The 11,852-nt window shown below is 50.9% G+C and overlaps 6 protein-coding genes across 6 annotated transcripts; 2 read left to right on the top strand and 4 right to left on the bottom strand.

The window, feature by feature from the left end:
- Positions 1 to 397: 397 nt before the first annotated feature.
- GIQ15_04563 (uncharacterized protein) lies at positions 398 to 2,179 on the bottom strand (the record flags this gene model as incomplete). Its single annotated transcript, XM_033551980.1, has 3 exons — positions 398 to 1,338; positions 1,386 to 2,021; positions 2,080 to 2,179. The coding sequence occupies 3 exons, from the start codon at positions 2,177 to 2,179 to the stop codon at positions 398 to 400; spliced, it is 1,677 nt and encodes a 558-aa protein (XP_033405710.1).
- A 1,046-nt stretch (positions 2,180 to 3,225) lies between these two features.
- On the bottom strand, positions 3,226 to 5,048 carry GIQ15_04562 (uncharacterized protein; the record flags this gene model as incomplete). The annotated part of the gene is made up of 4 exons (XM_033551979.1): positions 3,226 to 3,432; positions 3,485 to 4,236; positions 4,302 to 4,788; positions 4,902 to 5,048. 4 exons carry the CDS (start codon positions 5,046 to 5,048, stop codon positions 3,226 to 3,228), a joined length of 1,593 nt encoding a protein of 530 aa, XP_033405709.1.
- A 467-nt stretch (positions 5,049 to 5,515) lies between these two features.
- On the bottom strand, positions 5,516 to 7,003 carry GIQ15_04561 (uncharacterized protein; the record flags this gene model as incomplete). Its single annotated transcript, XM_033551978.1, has 3 exons — positions 5,516 to 6,342; positions 6,407 to 6,640; positions 6,712 to 7,003. The coding sequence occupies 3 exons, from the start codon at positions 7,001 to 7,003 to the stop codon at positions 5,516 to 5,518; spliced, it is 1,353 nt and encodes a 450-aa protein (XP_033405708.1).
- Positions 7,004 to 7,346: 343 nt separating this feature from the next.
- On the top strand, positions 7,347 to 8,011 carry GIQ15_04560 (uncharacterized protein; the record flags this gene model as incomplete). Its single annotated transcript, XM_033551977.1, has 3 exons — positions 7,347 to 7,364; positions 7,491 to 7,795; positions 7,849 to 8,011. 3 exons carry the CDS (start codon positions 7,347 to 7,349, stop codon positions 8,009 to 8,011), a joined length of 486 nt encoding a protein of 161 aa, XP_033405707.1.
- Positions 8,012 to 8,299: 288 nt separating this feature from the next.
- On the bottom strand, positions 8,300 to 9,082 carry GIQ15_04559 (rRNA processing protein Rrp17; the record flags this gene model as incomplete). The annotated part of the gene is made up of 2 exons (XM_033551976.1): positions 8,300 to 8,839; positions 8,897 to 9,082. 2 exons carry the CDS (start codon positions 9,080 to 9,082, stop codon positions 8,300 to 8,302), a joined length of 726 nt encoding a protein of 241 aa, XP_033405706.1.
- Positions 9,083 to 9,507: 425 nt separating this feature from the next.
- GIQ15_04558 (uncharacterized protein) lies at positions 9,508 to 11,619 on the top strand (the record flags this gene model as incomplete). The annotated part of the gene is made up of 6 exons (XM_033551975.1): positions 9,508 to 10,107; positions 10,516 to 10,604; positions 10,667 to 10,965; positions 11,025 to 11,123; positions 11,177 to 11,422; positions 11,474 to 11,619. The coding sequence occupies 6 exons, from the start codon at positions 9,508 to 9,510 to the stop codon at positions 11,617 to 11,619; spliced, it is 1,479 nt and encodes a 492-aa protein (XP_033405705.1).
- Positions 11,620 to 11,852: the final 233 nt, after the last annotated feature.

The raw sequence follows: 11,852 nt of genomic DNA, 5'->3' as shown, positions 1-11,852 counted from the left end.
GCAGATTTGCCACTGGGTATAGTTAATGTTGAGCCTGGGGAAATTAATCATGCAGTTAATGCTAGATCCTGCGCTGTAACTCTGCTGTAAGTATTGAATAACGTAGGAAATAATCACTCTTCCATACGTAGATGGTGGAATGACGGATGGAATATGGCGATGATTGAATAACTGTTCTTTCTATTGTATGATAATTTCGGTAGTGACCGAGACATGGTATGCTGGATGGCAAACGCGGCAACTCAGCGCTCTATACTTACTCGCATCACCACTGCCACCGTCCGCATCGGCGGTGAAGCCTAGATTGTAAGAAATGGAAACCGACATAACCACGCAGAAAGGAATGCTAAATGGCGAAGATCAAACCAAAAATATCCAAACAGATAGGGTAGATACCTCATAGCTTCGCCTTAACCTTGCTGTTCTCTTTCTTGACCATCTCTTTCAACACCCGTCTAAGGATCTTCCCGCTGGGACTCTTTGGGATTGAATCGACGAACTTGACTCCTCCTCTCAATCGTTTGTATGGTGCTACTCTTCCGGCCAACCAGCTTGCGATTGCCTTTGCGGTCTTCTCTCCTTTCTCAACACCGGACTTAACAACGATGTAGGCACGCGGTACCTCGCTACCGTGGTCTTCGCTCTCAACTCCAATGATGGCTGCGTCGTCTACCTCTGGGTGTGCGGCAAGGTATCCCTCTAGCTCAGCGGGAGCAACTTGGAAGCCCTTGTATTTGATCAGCTCCTTGACACGGTCGGTGATGTACAGGTTTCCTTCCTCGTCTTGGTGACCGACGTCGCCAGTGCAGAACCAGCCGTCGGCCGAAAGGCAGCCTGCCGTTGCAGTTGGGTTGTCAAGGTATCCTGAAAACACATTGGGCCCACGAAGGTAGACTTCTCCTGTCTTTCCGGCTGGAACTTCCACAGGTTCCGACCCATCTTCCGGGCTAGTCATGTATTTAACTTCCATATTTGGAAGTAGTTTGCCCACTGCGCCGGCCTTGCGGCGCCAATCATTCCACGACAAGGTGTGGGTTGTAGGACTGCATTCACTAAGTCCGTATCCTTGTTTGGCTCCTTTGTTGATGCGGGCGTACATGGTTTCCAGCAGCTCGGCGGTGAGCGGCGCAGCGCCAGAGTTCATCATGCGAAGGGACGAAAGATCGTACTTGGAGACAACGGGATGCTTGGCTAGTAGTAGAATCACTGGTGGGACGACATAGGAGAACGTTATGCGATAATTTTGGACATGTGCACACCACTTTTCGATGTCAAACTTGGACATGACGTATAGATGGTAACCGGAGTACATCGAGCTATGAATCAAGCAGGTCAATCCTATGGAAGTTAGCACAGTCCGTTCAGAAACGAGAGGGTAAGAGTACCATAAACATGGAAGAACGGGAGGAAAGCAAGTAGCTTGTCTCCCTTGCCATCTGGCCCTCCATTACACGACAAGTTCCCTTCCTCGCCCGCCTTAAGCTGCAATATATTCGCGACGATGTTGTAATGGCTCAACATAACACCCTTCGGTACACCCGTGGTGCCTGACGAAAATACTAAAAAGGCAAGATCCGTCTTTGGATCAAGGCGTGTCCTACGATACCTTGTTGCACCAGACAGGTTGCGAACGGATGTGAAATGCTTATATTTTCGGGTGGGATGTCGGTCGTCACCCAGTAGTACGATACAGTCGTCTGGAATTCCGACCTTGGCCGCTGCACGCACAGCGACATCCAGACAAGTCAAGTGCGTAACCAGGAAACGCGCACGAGTCTTTTGGAGCTGAAACGCAAGCTCGTCCGCCGTATACGCCGGGTTGGCAGGCGTCACTACACCGCCGGCCCAATGCGTGCCCCATAACACCGGTGGAATATCGATATCATTGGGCGAGAAAAGAGCAAGGACATCACCCTTTTTCCAGTCGAGAGAGGCCTTGAGGCCTGTTCCGAAGGTAATTGCTGTAGATTTTACCTGGGCGTAGGTGTAGGAGCGCAGGGTGTCTGCGTCCTGATAGACCACTGTCCATGGGTTAGACGGAAAATGGTTGAGAGCTATGGTAGGGATGTGGCTGCTTACCCTTGTCATCTGGGAATTGGCGCTGCTCGTTCTCGAAGAGGAACTTCCAGAGGTCGACGACTGGGATGTCGATTGGGGGGTACGGGGACGGTGAAGGCATGGCGGCGGCTGCTTGGTAGAGCTGTAGGAGAGAGTGTAACGAAGGAAGAAGAGAAGAAGCTGGAGATATCCCACCAAATAGCCGCTACACGAACACTCCGCAGTGGAGAGACCGAGACCTCGGCCTTAGCGTAACGCCGCCCGATCGGGGAACTGGTAGGTCAGTGATTGTCAGCATCACCACCAGAGCCAGGATATACGCCGGTGTTTCTTCATGGCCTCGTTGTATGCCTCAATGGCAGCTCGAAGATGTGTATACAAGCTGGAGTTGTGCAGAAGTTGAACAAAACGACGTCTTTCTTTCCCTTTTCGGCGCTTCCCTCGGCCTCGGCTCCCCGCACGTTATGTAATCATGTCACGGATCTTCTTTCTTCCATTCCGAAAGGGCGTCGGATTATCTTATTCCCGTTACGCGGATTATCTATACTCCATCATCTTAATAAGCCCTTACCTAATAGGCGCTAACTGGTTCAGCCAATGACAATGTCTTATGTCAGAAAACCTCCCCTTATATGGCATACAGCTTCCTATTACTTCGCCTTCGGGCATTTGGTCATAGTAACGATACAGAGAAGATTAGCATGGCCCCTGCACTAAGGATGACACGCTCAATCAAAGAGAAGCTACAAGTTTTTTTTACTCGTTGCGAAGGCAAACTGGAGGTGCGAGGTCATCGCGATGGAGGAGGGCAGCAGTTCGAAGCCGCGGGTGGGCGATATTTTTAGCGTTCTTTTTATTTTTAAGTAGAAGAGATAGGAAGAACTGGTATGTACGGGGATAAAACAGTAAGGAGTACGGAGCCAGGTAAGAAGTAACAGTGTGTCTCATTATAATTAAACCATCGACTACATAAGTATTTATCTAAGCGGCCAGACCAAAGACAAGCAAGGAAACCCGCATGATGCTACTCCTCCCCCCGACTACCCTACCAGACTAGAACTTTTTTTTTCATCATCGTCCAAGCTACCCTACCTCCCGAATATCTCATCTATCCGTCTAACCATCGACCCGTCTACCATCGTAACCAAGAATGTATGCAGGTGCAGCTTACTTCTTCTCGACGGCAGCGGTCAACAGCTGGCCACCACCGACATTCTGGATGCTGGACTCGCGAGCGCCGGCAAGGCCGAACTGGGTTGGGATACCCTCGACACGGTGGGTGGAGTTGATGTTCTTCACCATGGTGATTTGCCAGCAGGTAGCACCACCTTGACGGGAGGTGATGGTAGAGTAGGCAAGGAAGTATTCCCAGATCTATGAACATTAGTATATATTCGTCATATGGAGGTAGAGATGCATGACTTACGCGGAACCACTTCTTGCCATACTTGGCCTCAACCTTCTCCCTGTTGCCCATCCAGTTCCTGTACCATCTCCAGAGGGTGGCAGAGTAATGCACACCAACGGTATCGATACCCTTGATCTCGAAGCCGGCTCCCTCGACACGCTCAGTAACGAAACCCAGAGGCGTACTGGCGTCGGCACCAGGGAAGATATACTTGTTCATGAATAGACCCCAGATAAGATCCTCGTATTGCCATGACTTACGTAGACCGGCGATCTGGAGGAAGAACACACCGTCGTCATCGAGCATGTCGTAGACCTGGCGGAGGAAGCTGGAGAAGTGTCGAACACCAACGTGCTCGGCCATCTCGAGACAGGTGATTTTCTTGTATCCGCCGGGGACGCTGGGGGTATCGCGGTAGTCCATACATAGGATACGGGATTGAGATTCTTCGATTCCTGCGTTGCGGAGGCCAGAGTTACCCCAGGCAGTCTGGTTGCGTCCAAGGGTGATACCGGTGACATGGGCGCCGTAGTGGACGGAGGCGTATTTGGCGAGAGTACCCCATCCAGAGCCAAGATCGAGCATGGTTTCGCCGGGCTTGAGGCCGATCTTCTCACAGACAACAGCGAGCTTGTTGTCCTGGAGCTGCTCAAGGGTCTCTTCCTTGTTGATGTCGCTGATTATACCGGAGGTGTAGATCATGCGTGGGCCGAGGAACCAGCTGTAGAAGTCGTCACCACGGTCATAGTGTCCACGGACTTGCTCCTCATCTGCCAGGGGTTAGTACAGTGAAATTGAGATCTAGACAGGGTAAGAGGAGTGTGGTAGTGCTCACCCTGGCTTCTGGTGTGCATGATAACCTCTGGCATCATGCCGGTCAAGAAGTACTTGAACAAGCTCCAGGTAAACCTGAACTGAGCCCAGTCATGTCTGTACTCCAACATCTCCAATGCGTCACCCTTGAAGTCCACCTGTCCGTCAAAGTACATCTCGTGGAAGGTCTCCATTGGTACCTTGGACTTGCCATGGTACTTGGCACGGTCATGCTCGCTGAGGAAGTTGAGGTAGTACTCGACAGGACGGCCGGGGTATTTAGCCTTCTCGTTCTTGCGGGGAGAAATAGTAGAGGCCACGGTCCAGTAGGCCATGAGAATAGGGACGGAGGTGAAGATGGCGAGGAACAGGGTGGTCCATAGCCCACCAGAGAGCTGGCGGGCAAGGTACCCAGGTACCAGGACAAGGATGGCGATGAGAAGGGTGTTGGAGAAGGAGTCAGAACCCGCTGCATCGGCGGGTAGAGGAGCGTTTTTTATGGCAGGATACTACATTCTCATCGTCAGCACATATAGCTTGGTGGTTGTTGTTGTGTGGGACGCCGCCATCCCAACAGAATATATATATATATATGCAATTGCAACGTAGAGAGATAGCTTACCTCCGTCGTCCTGACACCACACGGCTCAGCATTAGGGCTCACGCAGGACGCAGCTGGGGTTTCGATAAACTCGACACCGGAGACGTCGACGTTGACTGGCGTGGCCGTGGCCGTGGCCTGCTTCTGGTTGACCAACTTCTTCGCCATGGTTACGACGAACAGCGATCAGCTTGGTACGGGGACGGCGAGGAGACACCAACTACCGGCGTGCGAGGCGGATGGCAGGCGAGATGAAGCTCAGGCAATGGCAGATACCCCGTCGCTGGTGCAGGCGAGTCTGTATACGTAGCCAGGAGAGCAGAGAGCAGAGGAGGAGAGGATATTTAGTGCGTGGTGGGAGCTTGGCGGCACATGCACGTCGAGCTTGACGTTTCAGGGGCAAGGGGTTGCACTGCTCTGGTACACTAGTAGGGATCATAGACAGGCAGATGAAGAGACGATGAGATGAGATGAGATGAAGAGACGACGAGATACAGATAGAATACATGAGATAAAGATGAGGTACGGTAAAGATGACAGCTATGGGTATATAGATACAATAATACAGTTGAGAGCGCCAGACGCCGGTCCAAAGAATATACAATCCAGATATATGGAGTATGGAATAGGCCAATTCAGAGAGTAAGTTGGAAATTAGCACTCTCCTCATCCTCAACATACGCATCATCCAGCCCGTCCATCTCCAGCAGCTCCTCCGTGCTCTTCACCTCCTCCTCAAAGTACCCTGCAATCTTGCACCGCATCCACATCTCGCTACCAAACGGTGGTGGACCGTACAGCTGCATGTACCGTTCCGGCGAGAGGATGCTCTCCGCTTCCTTCTCCTTTTCGGCCTTTTTCTTCCTTAACGTCATCGTCTTCGCCCTGGCAGGTTCGGACTCCCCTTGTAGAGCAGACAGCACGTCACGTCCCTTCGAGTAGCCTAGGGTGCTCCTCGAGCTAGCCACGGCAGCTGTATGGCGCATTGAAGATGGGTTTGATGGTTCGGTGGTCTTCTTCATCGTTGTCTTTGGCGGTGCCTTTGCAGCAGCCTTCGCAGCGAGTCTTGGGGACGACCGAGTACGTACGCTGCCTTTCGGGTCCATTGCCAGTGCCTGAGCCGCGTTTCTTGATCGTAGAGTGGAGACTGACCGCTCTGACCTTGAAGACCTACTGGTAGCCCTGCTTGTGGCTCTGCTGGTAGGCCTACTCTCGACCCTGTCATCTAGCTCCCCCTCCAACTCAAGAGTGCCAATGCTGTCAATCTGGGCCTGTATCAAGGCATCAATCTGCTTATCGTACGCCTCGTCGAGCTCCTTGGCCTCTCGCTCCTTGGCCGTGAGTCCATCTGGGCCCACGCTGTTGTCTTCGTACAGCTTCTCCCATCCACGGCCAAGATTGGCTCCTTTGAACTGCGGGAATGTTGTGTCATATGTAATATAATCGGGATGGTCAGGAAGGGCTATAAAATCCATTATCAGCACTCTGTCAAGCTCCTGATACTGGATATGCAGTGTTTAACTCACGCTTCGGCTTTGGGGGCATATATTCAATCTCTAGCTCCTGCTCATCTTCCACCGGCACGGCCACTTCCTGCGTAGTCTGCACGGGTACGGGTGCGGCCTTTTTGATCTTGCGAGTTGATCCCCGTTTAGCACTCCTCTGCTTGATCGTTCCCATCGGCAGCGTAGGAGCTGGAGTCTGGAATGCCCGCGCCTTTGCATTGGTCGTCTTCATCCCAAGTGGCGCTCGTGTTGTACCTACATCTACTGTTAGCTCCCCTCTCATTACCTGGCATCGCTCTCTGGCATCACACTGCACATCTACTCACCCATCGGTGTAGCCAACACTTTCTTCTCCGTGCCCTTTCCTTTGCCCTGCAGCACCGCATTTTCGTCACGACCCTTCAGCATCGCCTTGCCAATCCCCGCCCCCATCCCCTTCCCCAGTGTAAGCGGTCTATTCTCATCGTGAAGCGGTACTCTAAACGGCGTCTTTGGGAGCGTGTTCAACGGGGTCTTCGGCGGTAGGTGGCGCGCTCCTTGGTTCAATGGCTTAGAGGCCGCGGCCGTCTGGTGCGCGTGAACCAGGTTCTCCTGGCCTTGCCCTCTGATGGACAGCATCTCGGCACACCCGTCAGTCTTTCGTCAGCAGGCAGCAACCGTAGCCTCTGTATGATGCGTTGCTCGTCGACGCGATATCTTTTTGCTTCCTCGAACTTGTCTCGCCTTTGTTTTGATTTCTGTCCCCCCAGCAACAGGGGCAGAAACATTCTCACGTGATGTCTCTGCGTATGTAAGCCAGGGCGGGCCCTCCATACTTAAGTTAGCAGCTCTGGCTCCTATCTACTTGCTCCCAACTGCAACACCAGGCAACGAGATTCTGCGCCAGAATAATATACAGAGACGCCTCTATCCCACTCGTTCCAACCCATCTACCGCCCCAAAACACACACATCAAGTCACCATGGACGGCATCAAGCGGGTAAGCATCCCAACGGCCGCCGCGGGGCAGCCAGGGGCACATAAACATCAACCATGCATTTTCATCACCCACCCTCCCCCGCCAGGTCAACGAGTCCCATGCTAACCAGGACAACGATGATGGCAGAAAATTGAGGTTATGCGGGCGGACATCGACGCCGGAGCCACCAAAATCGAGGAACAGAAGGCCCGCATCAAGGAGCTGGAACAGGAGAACCTAGCCAAAGAACAAGAGGTAACCTCACTCACCCACCGGAATCAGCTGCTTGAGACGAGGTTAGAGACACTCGAGACCACGCTCAAGGAGGCCAAATCCAAAGCGAGCGAGGCGGCTCAAGACAGTACACAGAACGAGTCCCTGCAGCGCCGTATACAGCTTATGGAGGAGGAGGCCGAGCAGACTGATAAGACTCTCAGAGAGACCAACGAGAAGTATGTTTTGCCGAGCCCGTCTAGACGATGGTTGTTCTAACTTATATGCATAGGCTGCGCCAAACGGACGTCAAGGCCGGCCACTTCGAGCGTAAAGTGCAGGCTCTCGAGGCCACTCGCGAGCAGTGGGAGACCAAATACGAGGAGATGTCGAAGCAGTACGCTGCCGTCAAGGAAGAGCTCAAGGAATTGGAGCGGTCTATCAGCGATGTCTAGAGTTTTAGCATGCAGGAGATAAATAAACCTTTCAGAGATCCCTTTCTCAAAAACTACATACATTCATCCTTGTCATACCCTACCAGCTGTCATCCTGAACCTTTTTAATTCTCTCTTCTATCCCGAGCTTCGTTCATTTTAATAGTTTTTACCCCTTTACATACTGCCGACTTCTAAAGTGTCTTCTCACCTTAAATAGTCGAAGTACATACTCAATCGACGTCTGCTCATAGTCCAGTACCAGTACTCCGTATATTCATATCTTAATCTATATTCAATGCTATAGTATCATCCCTTGCTTGCCTTTCTAGCGTCAGCCTGTTTCTTCTTCTTCCCGCGCTCCTTGGCCCTGTTCAGCTTCCTCTCCAGCGGACTCTCATACTTGAAGTCTCGCTTCTTCTTCCGTTTCTTCCTATTCTCTTTATTAGGGTTCTCCTTCGTCCATATCTTCTTTCCTTTTCCTTTCCCGTCGCTCTTCACTTTCTCTTTTTCTTTCTTCTCCTCATCGTCCTCATCCTCGTCTTCCGTGTTTGCAGCCTCATCTTTATCCTGAGGTTTCCCGTCTACGTCCCTCTTCATAACTACTAGTCCGCCCTTGGTAGCTTCGATTTCTTCCACAGTGACAGTAGTGTATTTGTCTTCGTCGATATATTCCGCCTCGTAATCCACTGGCGGGGGATCGATGATTCCATTCCATTCTTCGCCATCATCTCTATCCTCAGAGTCATCGTCCCCTCCCACGGTGGAGGGAAAGCCATTTAACGCCTCCATCTCCGCCCGATGCCGTTTCAGCGCTTCTTCGAATTCTGCCTTTCGTTCTTCTCGGATCTACTCCCGTCATTAGCTATGAACAAGGTAGAGATTGCATGTCAGGCTGTGTCCCACCTGTTTCCGCGCTTCTCTCCTCTCCTCCTTTGCTCTCTTCTCTGCAGCTTCCTGTGCATGTTTGGCGCGCTGTACTTTTCGCTTGTGAAACCCGGTCAGGTACTCCTCGCGGGACTCTGGGTTGAATGATATTTCCTCCACACGCGCGGGGACAGCGATCTTTCTTCTTTTCGTGGGCGGGCGCATTATTAAATATATTACACAAACAGGGAAGTATCAATTAGTATATTCTCCCACTGTGTAGTCGCCAGAATGTGTTTTCGTCGAGAAGGCAGCTTTCGTTATATTTGGTCGTCTGGTGTAGAAATTATTTAAATATTTAGCTCGTATTTTATCTCTGGCTTGGCGGTTGACGTAGGCTTGGCATCAGTCTTACTTTCGACTTCCTTTTCTCTTCTCCTTCTTTCTACTCTTAAATACTCTCCTCCTTTAGAGTGACGGGCATGAGAGCCTTCATATACCTATAAACAGCGATATCTATTAAGTGGAAGTCTCTATTATAAGATATCTGATTGTGTGGGTTAAGTTATCTATCAAACTGCAATTTATACGTTATATCTCGGAGTATACGGAGTATATGTAGTGGCTCTTGTTGCCAGCTGCATCTCAATATGGCTCCTGTTATGTTTCAGATCATGTCCGACCTCCATCTCGAAACTCATCCTTCGTATAACTACAATTTTAAACAAACTGCACCATACCTCGCCCTTCTTGGTGATATCGGTCTCGTCGGGGACGATCAACTTTTCCAGTTCCTCGAAAAGCAAGTAAAACGATACTGGGCCGTATTCTTCCTTCTTGGGAACCATGAACCATGCAACCTTCGCTTTGACACTGCGAAGACCAGAGTACAAGCGTTCGAAAGAAAGATGGCAAGCCTACGCACACATTCTACCGTCGGGCGTTTCGTATTCCTTGATCAGACTCGATATGACATTTCGAACACGCTCACTATCCTAGGCTGTACCTTATTTTCGCATATTACTCCGTCACAGGAACTCGCTGTGGCGAACCGGCTTATCGATTTCAGGAACATTATCCAGTGGAATGTGGAAGATCATAATCTTGCGCATCAATCTGACCTCAACTGGCTTAATCATCAGGTTAAGGAAATTGCGGAGAAAGAGCCACAAAGACAGATTGTCATATTTACACACCATAGTCCTTGTGTAGATGAGAGGGCTATAGATCCTAAACATAAGGACAGCGAGGTAACATCAGGTTTCATGACAGATCTGACATCTCAGGAGTGCTGGACAAGTTTATCCGTTAAAGCATGGGCTTTTGGACATACACATTTCAACACTTGGTTTATAAATGACAACGGCACAAAGATACTATCTAACCAGAAGGGATACTATACAATGCCAGAGTCCTCTTTTCAACCGGAGAGCGTATTTAGTTTGGGTAACTAAACCACTGTGTCGACTCTTACAAAGCTTTTCTTTGGTCCTTTGTAGAAAGCTCTCCATCTCTTCCCATAACCTCGAGTCCACCACAGCTGTTACATCACGTGACATATATACCAAAGGACCAGGAGGATGAAGTTGAATCATCAAACTGATATAGAGCTTCGACTTGCAACAGCGAACTAAACATCCAGCACTATGCAACTAAAGACCTGCGGGCTTCTGGCCCTCGGCGCCATTGCGTCCTCTGTCGATGCATTCCGAGACACATCTCCCTTCTTCCTCTTCTCGACCAACAGGTAACGCAACAACCCAGGCATCATCCAAGCAGCAGCTGAACTAACAATGCTCGCGCTCACAGCTTCGAAACACAATCCTCGCAACTGCAATCCGCCAGCTCTCTCCTCTCATCAGTGTCGACGGACCTCTCCTCGTGCCCATCAGACTTCTACGTCCTCGTCTCCCAGCCGGGCGTGCATGTGCTAGACTACAGCAACCGGCGGTCGGCGCCTCGACTACGGGAAAGAGTCCTACGGCAAGATAAGGCTATTAAATCGAGTTTCACGGTCAGCGAGGTAGTGGGAGAGTTTGACGCCGGATCATTGCAGGCAGAGCTAGAGAAGAAGTGTCATGCTGAGACGGTGCTGGTGAAGGGCGATGGTATGTGATGCCAGACAGTTATGTGGATGATATGACTGGCATAAGGCTAACGGTATCAGTGCTTCCGTCGGGATATACACATCGGCCGCAGGTTATAAAGGTCGAGTTCCCTGCTCTACCGGTGGATATCAGCAGGTCGAGCCAGCTGGTTGAGAATGGTGAGTGTGTACACTCTTCTGCGGGACTGAAGGACCACTCTGACTGTTGATAGATGGATTTCTTGCGACGTTGATTGACCTCCTTCCGTCGTCAAACTACACCGTACTATACACGACGACGCCACGAGGAGCAGAGCCAATCGCCGATGCAGACATCGGCCATTACGAGATGGGCTCCAACCCGCTCCAGGACCCTCTCTCCTTCAAGAGGGAGTTCCAGAGCCAGTCTTCGGGCGAAGATAAGCCCGAGAGCAAGACGACTCGCTCTTTGTTTGTGGAGTACCAGTTCCTGAGTCCTGGTAAGCAATATCCCTAACTACCGTCCGTGTTCCCCCTGCTAACATGACCAGGTCTCTTCATGGGTTTGATGGTCACCGTCATCCTAGGCAGCATTCTGTACGTCGGCCTGTCCGCCCTGACCAGCCTGCAGGTCTCGTATGCATCTTTTGACAAGGAGAACGGCCCTGCTGGCGCTGCAGGCAAGAAGCAGCAATAAGTATTATAGGCTAGAGCTCGTGGCTGGTTTCCTTTTGGGTTATTTTTTTTTCGCTCTCTGTCTTCTATCTCTGTATCTCCATCCGTATATTTTTGCAGCACGTCTTACTACTTAATCAACATGTACTTCTCATGTACTTCTCGTGAACTCGTCTTCCTGTTCTCCTATATAAAAAGCATCAGTGTGCATGTCTTGGCGCGCTTTTCCCTTCTGGGCGAGTCTCTGGAACATCA

Source organism: Arthroderma uncinatum (assembly GCF_011692745.1).
Source record: "Arthroderma uncinatum strain CBS 119779 chromosome Unknown scaffold3, whole genome shotgun sequence".
In the NCBI taxonomy this organism is placed as follows: Eukaryota; Fungi; Ascomycota; class Eurotiomycetes; order Onygenales; family Arthrodermataceae; genus Arthroderma; species Arthroderma uncinatum.
Note: the sequence above shows the minus strand (reverse complement) of the source record. Positions and strands in the feature narration are given on the sequence as shown.